Source organism: Xyrauchen texanus, chromosome 4 (assembly GCF_025860055.1).
Source record: "Xyrauchen texanus isolate HMW12.3.18 chromosome 4, RBS_HiC_50CHRs, whole genome shotgun sequence".
Lineage (NCBI taxonomy): Eukaryota > Metazoa > Chordata > Actinopteri > Cypriniformes > Catostomidae > Xyrauchen > Xyrauchen texanus.
In genome coordinates, this window is record NC_068279.1 from 52,798,827 (window position 1) to 52,811,759 (window position 12,933).

General features: G+C 38.9%; 1 protein-coding gene across 3 annotated transcripts in view; it reads left to right on the top strand.

Annotated features, from left to right (window-relative positions):
• The first annotated feature begins 4,900 nt into the window (after positions 1–4,900).
• The window catches only part of rgs3a (regulator of G protein signaling 3a), a 146,692-nt gene continuing 138,659 nt past the window's right edge, over positions 4,901–12,933 (top strand). Inside the window, exon 1 of one of the 3 annotated variants that reach the window (XM_052119083.1) lies at positions 4,901–5,121. In XM_052119083.1, the coding sequence (XP_051975043.1) occupies positions 5,107–5,121 (15 nt within the window). In that variant the 5' untranslated portion in view covers positions 4,901–5,106. Of the gene's footprint in view, positions 5,122–5,170; positions 5,197–7,189; positions 7,232–12,933 lie in introns of those variants that run through there. The other 2 variants (XM_052119101.1, XM_052119092.1) reach the window with 2 other exon arrangements.

Consider the following 12,933-nt stretch of genomic DNA (forward strand, 5'->3'; position numbering starts at 1 on the left):
GAGGATTTAGATTCAGCTTTCGTCTGTCTCAGCGACTCCGTGACAGACAGCAGGGCAGTCTCGGTGGAGTGTCCACTTTTGAAGCCTGACTGATTGTCATCCAGCAGCTTGTTCTGTGAGAGATAGGAAGAGATCTGATTGAAAACGGCCCTTTCAAGTGTTTTTGCCATGAATGGGATGAGAGAGACTGGTCTGTAGTGTTCTGATCTGTGTGGGGTTAAGTGCAGGTATTTTCAGCAATGGGGTTACTCGAGCCTGCTTAAATGTAGTGGGAAAAGTGCCTGTAAGTAGAGATGTGTTAATTATGTGTGTAAGTGCAGGTAGGATTGATGGAGAGATGGCCTGGAGAAGGTGTGATGGAATGGGGTCAAGGGAACAGGTGGCGGGGTGGTTGGAGAGGAGGAGTTTTGAGACCTTGGTGTTAGTCAGAGGAGAGAACATAGAGAAAGAATGGTTGCATACAGGAGCCAGGTGTATGACAGGGTGTGGTGCAGTGAATGTATTGCTGATGGTAGTAACCTTATTTGTAAAAAATGTGGCAAAGATATCTGCTGTCAGTGATGTGTCAGGTGGTGGAGGGGGAGGAGACGTGTGTTGAATGTTCTAAATAAGCTATGAGTGTCTGTGGTGCTGTTGATCTTGGTCTGGTAATAGGAGGTTTTTGCAGCTTTAACGTTATCTGAAAAAGTTGCAAGCAGAAGTTGATATTTACCTAGATCTGCTGGATCTCTAGATTTACACCATCTCCTCTCAGCTGCTCTGAGATCAGTCCGATGTTCACGAAGAACATCAGACAGCCAGGGGCTGGGTGGTGTAGTAAGAGCTGGTCTAGAGGAGAGAGGACAAATGTTGTCTAAACAGGTTGTTAAAGTAGAGTTATGTGTGTCTGTGGCAGTGTTTACATCAAGTGTGGAAAATACATTTATTGTGGGAAGAGAGGTAGAGACATCAGTGGAAATGTGAGAGGGAACGGAGGTTACGGCAAAAGGAAACCAACGGTGGAGTCGGTTTTACTATAGATGGGAGAATCATGTTGAATTGAACAAAGTAGTGATCAGAGACATGTAAAGTTGTTACAAGAATATTTGAGGTGATACAGTTACGTGTAAAAATTAGGTCCAGTTGGTTGCCCCATCTGTGAGTTGCCGTGGTGTGTAGTCTTTCCAAATCAAATGAGGCCAGAAGAGTATTCAGTTCAGTGGCCTGGGGCTTATCTTGGTGTATGTTGAAATCGCCAAGAACCACAAGTGCCAAAGAGGACAGCAGGACATCCAACTCCTCAAGAAAGCTTGTCAGCTGACCTAACGACAACAATATTTATTTTTGTTGGATGCATTGTAGCAATGGCATGGAATTCAGAAGATGTATTGTTACATAGTGAAGCCTGTGGTGAAAAAGTCCAGTTATTATGAATGCGCAAACCTGTTCCCCCACCCCTACCGGTATGACGAGGGGTGTGAAAGAAGGAGTTGTTGTTGGAGAGAGCAGGACGTATCTTCAGGACGTATCCATGTCTCCGTCAGTGCCAGGATGTTGAGGGTGGACCTTGTGGCAAACAGCAGGTTATTACAGCAGATGTAGGGCCATATAGCACGATTGCGAGTGTGATATTGCTTATATACAACAACGAGTACATTTTTAAAAATTTGGAAAAACCGAGTACGGTCATAAAAACGCAATTGTGCATGGAACTACTTTCTTACACGACGGAGCAGAACCTGCCCTTGCTGCTTCAAAACAAATGATGGGTCCAAGCCTTCATTAGTAATTCAAAAATTTCACTGCAGAAATAGTATCACGGCTTGTGCTGTTTCTGACAAGTTATTGGATAAACAAGGACGGATTGATGGGTGTGTGCATGTCTGTGTGAGTGAGTGAGAGAGAGAGAGAGAGGGAAGGACGGAGCGTGTGTGTCACCTGTTGCCACTCCCAAGCAGATATGCTGTCAGCGTTCTGAAGGTAAGCTTTCTCAGCGGAAAAATAGCATTCAAGTGGAGATATTTCTCCCTATTTCGTGGTAGCTGCGCAAGAGTCGATCATTATAGAAACAGCGATGTCCTCCGCCATTTTTAAACAGTGTGTATCCAATGTGGAAACTCGGTAAGCGCCTCTAGTTCTAAAATCAAACAGTCCTTTGTGCCTCTCAGCTGCAATGAGCCTTAATCCTCAAATGGTTCATTTAAAGCCGTTTAAAACCATGTCCTAGCTTAAGTAATGTAGTGGTAATACGAGCGATCATGGAGCACTGTTCTATGCAAACAATGACTAACGGATTCACTTTACATCACCAACTGGCTATATATGTAATGTATGTTATTTTATTTGTTTACCTGCCCAGGGACAGCAGATGTAAACTAGCTATTAGCTAATTCTGGTGCAATTACTTTTAATTGTGCATTGTCCCTGTAAAAAAAATGGCTCATATTACACACAAAAATTATCTTTTGCCATCACTTGCTGGCTAACATATGTAATTTCACTCCTAACAGATATATACTACTCTTACACCTTAGTTTAGAATGGCACGAATACAAGCGGAGTGATACACACACAATGAAGCGTCCGAGTGCTGATCCTGTCAGAACATCAGTGCTCATGGAACGTCTCTCGTCCAATCAGATTTGAGGACTGGAACTAACTGTTGTGTATATATATATATATATATATATATATATATATATATATATACATATAATTATGGCTCTCAATCGATTAAAATTTTTAGTCTAATTAATTACATGGCGTCCCAATTAATTAATCACGATTAATCGCATATACAAATATTTGCTGAGAAAGCCCCTCATATAACGATTATACATATTTATATCAATATATAATTATACATAGTTATCTTTAAATAAAAAAATATATATATATATATATATATTAATATTCAGATAATTAAAATGCTTTACATTTACAATTTTTTTTACGAGGGTTTGTTTAAGGACCCTCATAATGGGTCAGACATGCTTGTGTAGAGTCTCGAGTGTGGCATCATAAACATAACATTTTTGTCAAGTCTGTGTCAAGTTAAATATAGTTTAATACTTTAAGACATCTTGAGATCCCTTAGTTCAAATTTGTGCTGAACGCAAGAATGTAACGCATGTTTGTGTTGTGCTGTTGCTGAAGGGTTGTTTGTTCACTGTATAAACTGAATGTTGCCATACAACTGAAGTTTCACTTACTGCTCTCTGGAGTAAACAGGTGGTACTACAAGCTTGCATTTGTCACAAATCTTCCTTATTATGGTCCGGGGGCATTGCGATTAATTGCATAAATTTTTTTAACGCATTATTTTTTATAAATTAATCATACTGAATTAACGCATTAAATCGACAGCCCTAATATAATAATATAATAATATTTGTTAATGTCTATCTATCTATAAAGATATAGATATAGTGTATATTTAACATTAACAAACATTATTATATTATGGGGCGGCTGTGGCTCAGGTGGTAGAGCGGGTCGGCTGCTAATTGCAGGGTTGGTAGTTCGAATCCCGGCCCACACGACTCCACATGCCGAAGTGTCCTTGGACAAGACACTGAACCCCAAGTTGCTCCCAATGGTAGGTTAGCGCCTTGCATGGCAGCTCTGCCGCCATTGGTGTGTGAATGGGTGATTGGGACACAGTGTAAATCGCTTTGGTAACCTCTGAGGTTAGAAAAAAGCGCTATATAAGTGCAGACCATATATCATGTTTAAAATATTGGTCATATAATAATGTTTGTTGATGTTAAATATACTCATATATCTATATCTAGATAGATAGATAGATAGATAGATAGATAGATAGATATATTGTATATTTAACATTAATAAACATGATTATAGTATATCATGTTTAAAAGATTGTGTGAAGGTGTGAAAGTGTGATTCCACTGTATTTTCATCTATTACTAGGTAAAATTAAGTCCCACCTCACATTTTTCTCTCACTCGGAAATATATCACATTGTGCAAGTACATTTTTTTTACAGTTGCCATTTAATGTGCTATAAAAGCTGTGTCACATTTTACCTGATATAAATATATGAAAACTATGATTTCTAACTGAAATTTGTAAAGCCGCCACTGCAGGACTGAAGGTTTCACATGACCCTGGGTCAGTGCTGGTGTCATCTTTGCACTGTCCTACAGATCAAATTTGTATCTTACCTCTAAGAGTTCTCCAAAGAGTTCCTAGCTAAGAGTGTCTACATAAAACCTATTCACAAACTGCTATGAGCAAGTTTTTCTCAGGAAATCTTAATAAACCGTCTTTTAAAAAGACTTCAAACATTAAGTAGCTATGGAAAATACAGAACCCACACATAAAAAAAAGGAAAAGTGTAACTTTTAGCATAAAAATGCTACATGAATTAGGATTTTTTTTTTGGTGAATATGGGCCCAGGTTGCTTAATATTTGATAATTATTGCTGGAACAAAGTTTCTCATGACTTCTTGAAGTCATAAAATATCAGTTTATGGGAACGGCATGTCCAAACTCCATTAATAATATCCAGACAAAAATTAAACTTACTGCAGTTTCTCTGCACAAGAGCTAGTGAAATTTGCACAAAATGCCAAAGCAGTGTGTGTGTGTGTTTTTGTGTGTGTGTGTGTGTGTGTGTGTGTGTGTGTGTGCGCGCGTGTGTTTGTGTGTGTGTCCCCAGCCCTTGATCTGCCGGCCTATGTCTGACATGTGCCCATTTCTTTTGTGAAGCTTTGATTCATGGCTCGGCTGCTGCTAAAAATAACAGCAAGAGGAGCGGGACGATGGCCCGTCTCCAAAGAGAGAGAGAAAGAGATGACATTCTCTTTCTTTTTCCCTCTCTCTCCCTCTCCCTCCAGTCGTTCTGTTCATGCGTAAGAGCAGCCACTAACATACACAGACTGCAGCAAATGGAACTCAGAATAAACTGCGGAGAGACAGAGAGTAAAGTAGACTAAGACACAGCCGAGACACAACTGAGAGTCTTAATTGAGACAGAACGAGACAGACGAAAAAAGAGGAACCTACATTTCTAAAAGACAGAGCAAGGGGCGGGGGTGGGGGGGCGAGACGTTTATTGGGCGCAATTCATCACCGGAAAGAGACAAACTTACAGCGGCCAGATGCCTGTTTTCAAGGTACACCTGCTCCACTCGCTAATGGGACCAATGAGCTTTTTTTCTCTCTCTCCCTCAAGATGACACTGTTTGTGTGTGAGTCCTGGAATAATTAGCAGCTTGTACATGTTTCTAAACCTCTCTTTACCTTGCTGACATTTGTATTTATATTTTTTTAATGGTGGGTTCTTGTGCAGAATTTTCACAAGGAGCTTAGAGGTTAAGCAAAATAAATACTATTGATCTTTTTAAGTATTGAATGATTAGTTTATTTGTTTTGTTTTGTGAATTGATGTTGTAATGGACACCATTTCAGTTATGTTTCACAAGCACATACTTGAGTGTGCGTGTGTGTGTGTGTTTGTTGCTTTTATTGGTTTTGATTGGCACTTTGATGAGTTTGGTTAGATCAAAGTGTTCAGTTGTTAAATACTGCGGATTGCCTCATGAGGTTTATATGACTATGCAGCCCTTGACATTTACATTTCCCACAACAAACGAACTATTGAACAATCCCAAATGTGGCGTTTGGGTGGCATTAGTGGCAGACATATTATTGCAGTTTCTTGATTTTTTTGGGGTCTTGATCCAGAACTGGAATAGTGAAATGAAAATAACTCAGCTTCAAAATTTTGACTCTTAAATGTACTGTATAACTTGCTGTTTCTCACTTTTGCCTTGTAGAATACAAAAATGTCAGTTGCAGGTAAAGCATGACCAACGAGAAATTATTTTCCATGTCGTTCTGTGTTTTTGTCCTAACTATTCATGGCCACAACAAGCAAACATTTTTAGTCTCTTGAATTCAATCTCACAGCATGCCATGCCTCAATGAATTCTCATTAGTCCAAAATCTCACTACACATAACTTTATACTCAACCTTAAATATGTTCTAATTGGCTGTGATTTTGTCTCTCTGTACTTCTTTACGAGAGGACAGACTTTAAGGATAAAAAATATAGAAAGGTAGTTTGAAAGTAGCAAGGAGTTTTACACACATGTAAACAAACCCTAAATAATTTGTGCTAATATACCAGCTTTTATCGTCTTCTATGGCTTTATGGTGGGAAAATCCCACAAATGTCCACTGGGGTAGACAGCAGAATCAAATGGACACAGTTTGTGCATTAGTTTTATCCACAAAACTATGTAGTTATAGCTAAGCATTGAAGTAAATGTGTGTGTATGTGTGTGTGTGGGCAGGTTTAAGGGGTTCACAGGGACTTTTTTTTAGGTTACAAACTGGTTATTACAAGGGTATTATGCTATAAATGTTGTTTATAGCATACTAAATGATGCTTTATTGAAAATGTAAAAATGCAGAAAGTGGTTTGTGAGGGTTAGTTTTAGGGTTAGGGGATAGAATCTGTAGTTTGTACAGTATAAAAATAATTTTGTCTATTGAGAGTCCTCATAATGAGAGCTGCACAACGTGTGCGTGTGATTACTAAGCTATACTTGGGGGCTAAATCTGACTTTACCTTTAGATTTTAAAATGTATTTATTGAATGTATAAAAAAAAGAAGAAGAAAAAAAGTATTTACTATGAGAGGCAACATAGAGTCCATAATGAATAAAACACCATTTGCAGATTGTGTGTGTATTAGTGTATTGGTGAGTTCGTTTATTTACCATTTGTGAGTATGTGCTTTTTCAAGCCATTTTTAGCAGTGCAAACAGAGCAGAGTGGATAGTGGTGTGTGTGATGGACATTAATGATTGTGGATTCAGTGGGACATGGAAGGCCAGCTGAGCACCGTGATGATTTCAGTGAGGCTGTTGTGGATGATCAGCGCTTAATGCCATGTTTGTGAACACACACACACCGGCTTTAGTGTCTCTCTCTCTCTCTCTCTCTTCCCCTCTCTCTCTCTCTCTCTCTCTCTTAACTCTCCAGTTATGATGTGTTTATGTGAAGAGGGAGTTGCCCATCTCTCTCTCTCACTCTCTGTCTTTCTTTCAGTTCTTGCAATCTAGCGGCATAGATGCAATTCAGAATGCACTCTCACCCAGACTGACAAAACATACACACACACACACACACACACACACACACACACACACACACACACGTGACTGGGGTGGATCAGAGTTTGATTCTCGTCTCTCTGCAGTGTCTTCATCCTGATGGTGAGTGTGTGCTAATGGGCAGCTTATATTACACAGAGAGAGAGAGAGAGTGTGTTTACTGCTGTTGTGTAGTGGCATACTGTGTAACTCCACATAGAAGTTGCATCAGTGTGGCACATAGGGTGTTTATACAGACTTTTGAAAATAATACCTAAATGCGGAAAACTATTTATCAAATGCTCTAGTTTTGACTGCAATGTTTAACAGGACTGAGCGGCAGTGTAAAGACTATGTAGGATCAACCTTTGCCTTATCAACTGCTTGTAATGTGAATGAAAAAAATGAGTTCCACTAATAGTGAAATTGCTTTCCTCTTCCGTTTACTGACTGGTTAAAATTGTTAATCCCTAGAGCTGCCCGGCTACAGATTTGCTGTAGCCCACAAGACTTTGCACTTTCCATCACTATCTTTATACATCAGCAAAATCATTTTCACCCCCATTATAAATGAGTGTGTGTAATGGGGGTGGGAACAGTGTCTGATTGGCCATCATCGGGAGAGGCGGGTCTTTTCCCTGTGGGCCAATTAAACAAAATAATTCCCCTTTAAAATTTGATGTTTTTATTGTACAATGTATTTAATTTTGTAATGAAAACAGCCCCCATAATGCCATTCCCCATAAAGGTTCCACGTGCCCAGCTGTGTCATCATTTAAATACGCTGGATCAAAGAAAGAGAAAGGCTGTTCACACTCAAATGTTCCAAACGTTCACTCTAAAGCTAGAACTACCAAAATTTAACTCGCCATTACGAATACAGCAGAACGCAGATGTCTTGACAAGGGTTTTTAACAATTTAAGTTCTTTTTAAACTGGCTTAATGAGACGCCAAAAACATCGAGACAACCTGACATGTCAATAATAAAATAATAAAAATATCACGACATATGGATGGATGAAAAACGCATTCGTGTGTATGGCCCCAAAGGGTGGCGCAGAGATTAAAAGTTTCAGCTAGATGTGGCTAAACCTACAATGTCATTGCGTGTGTCTAAAAGTTCCTAATTATGCCAGTTACTTTACAAAACAGACTTAACTATTGAAGATTATTTGAGAATTGAAGACTTAAAGTTAAGGTAAATTATTTGTATTTATTTATTTCATAAAATGTATTTATTTAATTTTAGAATGATCACACTGCGTCATGTGAAAATTGTGTTTTGTTTGAAGTTACCATTATGGTGTTTATTGTTCCCTTTGAATGGGACCTTGTCTTGATTTTTCTCCCAGTTGGTAGTGATGGGAAGATCAGACCATTTTGCTGTATGACTTGAATTTTTGAGTCTCATTCAGCAAAATGAATTAATCTTTATTCAAGTAATTTAGTTCATTTCATTAATTTGAGCAGAATTAAATGAAAATCGCCCCCGACATGTCTACTTAAGCACATTTTGATTATAGTCCCAATAAGGAAAACATTATAATGCAGCCAAGGACAAATTATGAGAAACAGAAATGATTAGTTCACCTCTGGAAACTTCTTGTCAGAGTCGTTCATTCTTTTGTCAAGTGACAGCCACATGTGCATAGCGTATACGGCTGTCACGTGACAAAAAATTCGGACCAGAAGACTCGAGATGTGAACTAATAATATCTGTTTCCTGTGTGAGCAACGCATAGCGTCTATGGCAGTCACGTGACAAAAGAACAAACGACTCGGACCAAAAGAGTTGAAAGATGAACTAATCATTTCTGTTTCCTGTATAGCGCCTATGCAGTTTTCACTTAAAATGCGATCAGAGGTTGTACAATGCACATGCAACACAAAATTAACCAATCACTCTCTGAGACTACTTTTTCGTCTATTTTTATTTTTCAGAAATCAACACTCAGCATAAAAATTTCTGCACAATAAAAAATACTGCACATTTGTAAAAAGTGTGGCCACCTAAAGGAGTATAGCCTCAGCCAATTCTCTGGTGTTTTGTAACAAAGTCTCATGAAAGACTGTAGAGGTGATGAAAGATGGGCAGACTGGACAGATTCAATGACCTGGCTTGTTTTCTTACACTGTTAGACCTTACTGTGGTTTTTCTACATTAACATACAGGCAACAGTGTTGCCAGTTAGTTACGAGCTGTATATATCCCATACATTAATACTTTTTTATATTATTATTATTATTGTATATAATTTATTCTTAGTATTGGGTGTGATGACTTCATGTGATCAATATTAATGTTAAAGTCATGAAGTCATCACACCCAATACTTCCCAAAATCTCCATTAACCGTGTGGCTGTTCACATAAGATACGATATTGTACCCACAAAGCAATATTGAACGCGTGGGTCTCGAGGCGTATTTTAAAATGTTGAACCACTTTCAACGTGAAGAACGTCTTACAAACACATCACTCTCAATGCAAGAAAAAGCAGCGAGGCACGACACAACAATTAAAGATGACCCAATATACCAACACTTAAAGGAATATTCACGGATCAATACAAATTACTGTAAGCTCAACTCAACAGCTCAACAGCATTTGTAACATAATATTGATTACCACAAAAATGTATGTTGACTTGCCCCTCCTTTTCTTTAAAAAAAGCAAAACTCTGGGTTACATTGAGGCACTTACAATGGTAGTGAATATGGGCCACATTTAGAATTTTAAAATACTCACTTTTTCAAAAGTATAGCCACAAGACATAAACAATATGCATGTAAACTTAATTTTAGTGTGATAAAATCACTTACTAACCTTTTCTGAGTAAATTTACTGCCACTTTTCCAACTTTGTTGCCATTTTCTTTATTAAATTATAAGCTTCACATTTCTGCCTTTAAATTCTCCAAAAATTGGCCCAATTCACTTTCATTGTAAGTGCCTCACTGTAACCTCTATTTTTTGATTATTTTTTCAAGAAAAGGAGGGACGAGTGTAAATAGTTTTTTTCCACAAAGGCTGTCGATTGAACTTAACTTATCTTGAACCCTGAATATTACTTTAAAAATAACAATGACATGTTCTTTGTGAACAGCCCAAAAATAATTGCATTCTTTATTTCTTTTTGTATTCTTTTTGTATTTCTCTATAAAAAATATTTTCATAAATGATCATCTTAATACTGTTTGCACGTACTTCATTTGATGTTTTCCACTCAAATTCTGTGCTCCGCTCTAATGCAGCTTCCCTAAGGCAGCTGTGCTGGGCTTCGGTGCTTGAACCTGAGATGAAGTTTGTCTCTGGTCAGATGAATTTCCTGTCAGGAGATAAACTTTCAACCAGAACATCAAAAGACAAATATGCAGCTCCCATTTCCAGAGTGACACAAAATAAAATAAAATAATTATTAGATGTGCATACTGTGGATGTGTCAGCCCTTATTCAACTAAACATGTATAAGGTCAGTAAGGACACTTACATTTGCGCCAAGGCAAATTAAAATGAATAACTCACTTAAGCATTTATGTATATCATATTAGTGGAGATAAAAATGAAGGAATTCACAGTACCATTTTTAGTTTGTAATAGAAATGTTAGGAACTGTCTTGTTAAAGGGATAGTTCACCCAAAAAATAAAATTTTCTCATGATTTACTCATGATTTCATGATACCCTCTGGGCATTCCAGATGATTATGACTTTATTTGTTCTGCAGAACACAAATAACATTTTTAGAAGAATATTTCTGCTCTGTAGGTCCTCACAATGCAAGAATGTGTGCCGGAAACGTGAAGCTCCACAATGCACATAAAGGGAGCATAAAAGTAATCCATATGACCCCAGTGGTTAAATCCATGTCTTCAGATATAATATGATAGGTGTGGGTGAGAAACAGATCAAAAGTAATTTTTTGTATTACATTTGTTTTATGTCTGTTTTTGTCCATGTTTTGAGGATGCCTTTTATTTTAATAGTTTAGTTGCCATGTTTTCTGTTCCTGTCTATGTCATATTATTTCCTGGTTTTGTCATGTGACCCTCTTGTTTCACCATGTTTATTAGTCCCATCTTTTCATTGGTTAATGTTTATGAGTTTTTTTTTTATCTTGTTATCAGTTCTGTTCCTGTCATTGGTTGTCTTTTTATTAGTCCTAGTTTGTTATTGGTTTTCTTGTTATCTTGTTTGCTCATTTCGATGTATTTAAGCCTCATGTTTGCCATTGTCCAGGGTTAAGTATCGTGTTTGTATCAAGTCTCTGGATGATTTCTGTGATTGCTTTACTTTGGATTTCACGTTTGTTAATCTTGGAAATAAAACTGGACTTGGGTTCAGCACTTCACCATCATCTTTGTCTTGCTCTGCTCCTGCTCTGCCAAACGTTACAGAATACTTGACCTGCTAATATGAACCCAGCAGTTCAGCTATTGCATTTGCACCAAGGGAACTGTTCCACTGAGGAATTTGTGGGGGAGTTCTGTGGGCTATGCCAGGCATCCCAACCTGCAAAAAGTCATTTCAGGGAGGTATCCCGGCGCTCCTGTGTCTAGATACACTGTCCTGATTAATTAGGTTCGGGAGAAGAGATAAAAGCCCGCCCACACTGACAATTGATTGGTTGACTTACCGAAACAGGCCAATCAGGATGCTCTCTGTCTTACATGCACTTCTTGATGCACACACGCACACACACACGCAAGGTCTCTCGCTCTCTCCCTCTCTGCTGTGCGCGCTACACGGTTTGGAGCACAGTCTAACCGCTCTTGCTAGCTCGCTCTTGATTCCGGGAGATTTTAACTAATTTGTGGGCATCAGGGAGCCGCTATCAATACGCGGGAGACTCACGGAACTTCCGGGAGACTTGGGATGTCTGCTATGCAATCGGGTGGATCTGGAAGAGATCACCGTCAAGCTGTTCATCCATGTGTGTCTGAGCGATCCCATCTATTCCCAGATGCCTGCAGGTATAATAGAATCGACTCTGGAACAGTACATTGAATTTACCCTATGTCTTAGTGGTTCTCCATTTACTGTGGGAGTGGCAGATGAGGATGCCAACTCTCCTTCTTTAGCCATCAAGCCTAAGTTTTCCATCATGGCCGCCAAGCCTGAGTTCCCCGTCATGGCCGCCAAGCCTGAGTTCCCCTTCAAGGCCTGCTACGGTCAATGAGACAGAGCCAGCGTTGCAAGCCTCGTCCATCCCAGAACTAGTTTTCATGCCAGCTCCAGCCCTAGAGAAATTTTCGGGGGGTCTCCATGGTTGCAGTGGTCTCAGAGCTCCCTTCAATGGAGACCATTTTCTCCCCAGCCTTTGTGGTCCTGCGGGATCTCCTTCATCGAGCCTGCCATGGCTGCACCTTCTGAGCCTCCCACAGCTCTACCCTCAGAGCCTTCCATGGCTCTGCCTTCAGAGCCTTCTACGGCTCCGCCTTCAGAGCCTTCCACGGCCAAATTTTACAGTAGTAAAAACAGTTTGTGATTGAGTAGTTTGTCCCACTCTTTTCCCCATCTGATTTAATGTTTCCACACTTAATATTTTAGTACTATTAATACTTTACTACTACTAAAAAAATAATAGATACAAATTAATATAAATGTTGATTTCATCACAGTGATTTGGTCATGGTGAATGTCGTGAGTGCAGAAAAGGGTTCGATCTGGAGGCGGGGTCTGTCGATTGCACTCGTTCCAGCGTGAAACCATGTTTACTGAATGAATGAATGAATGAATGAATGAATATTTATATAGCGCTTTTTCGGACACTACACTCAAATCACTTACTGTCATAAAACCAAGGTTATTTTTTCTAAGGTAAGGT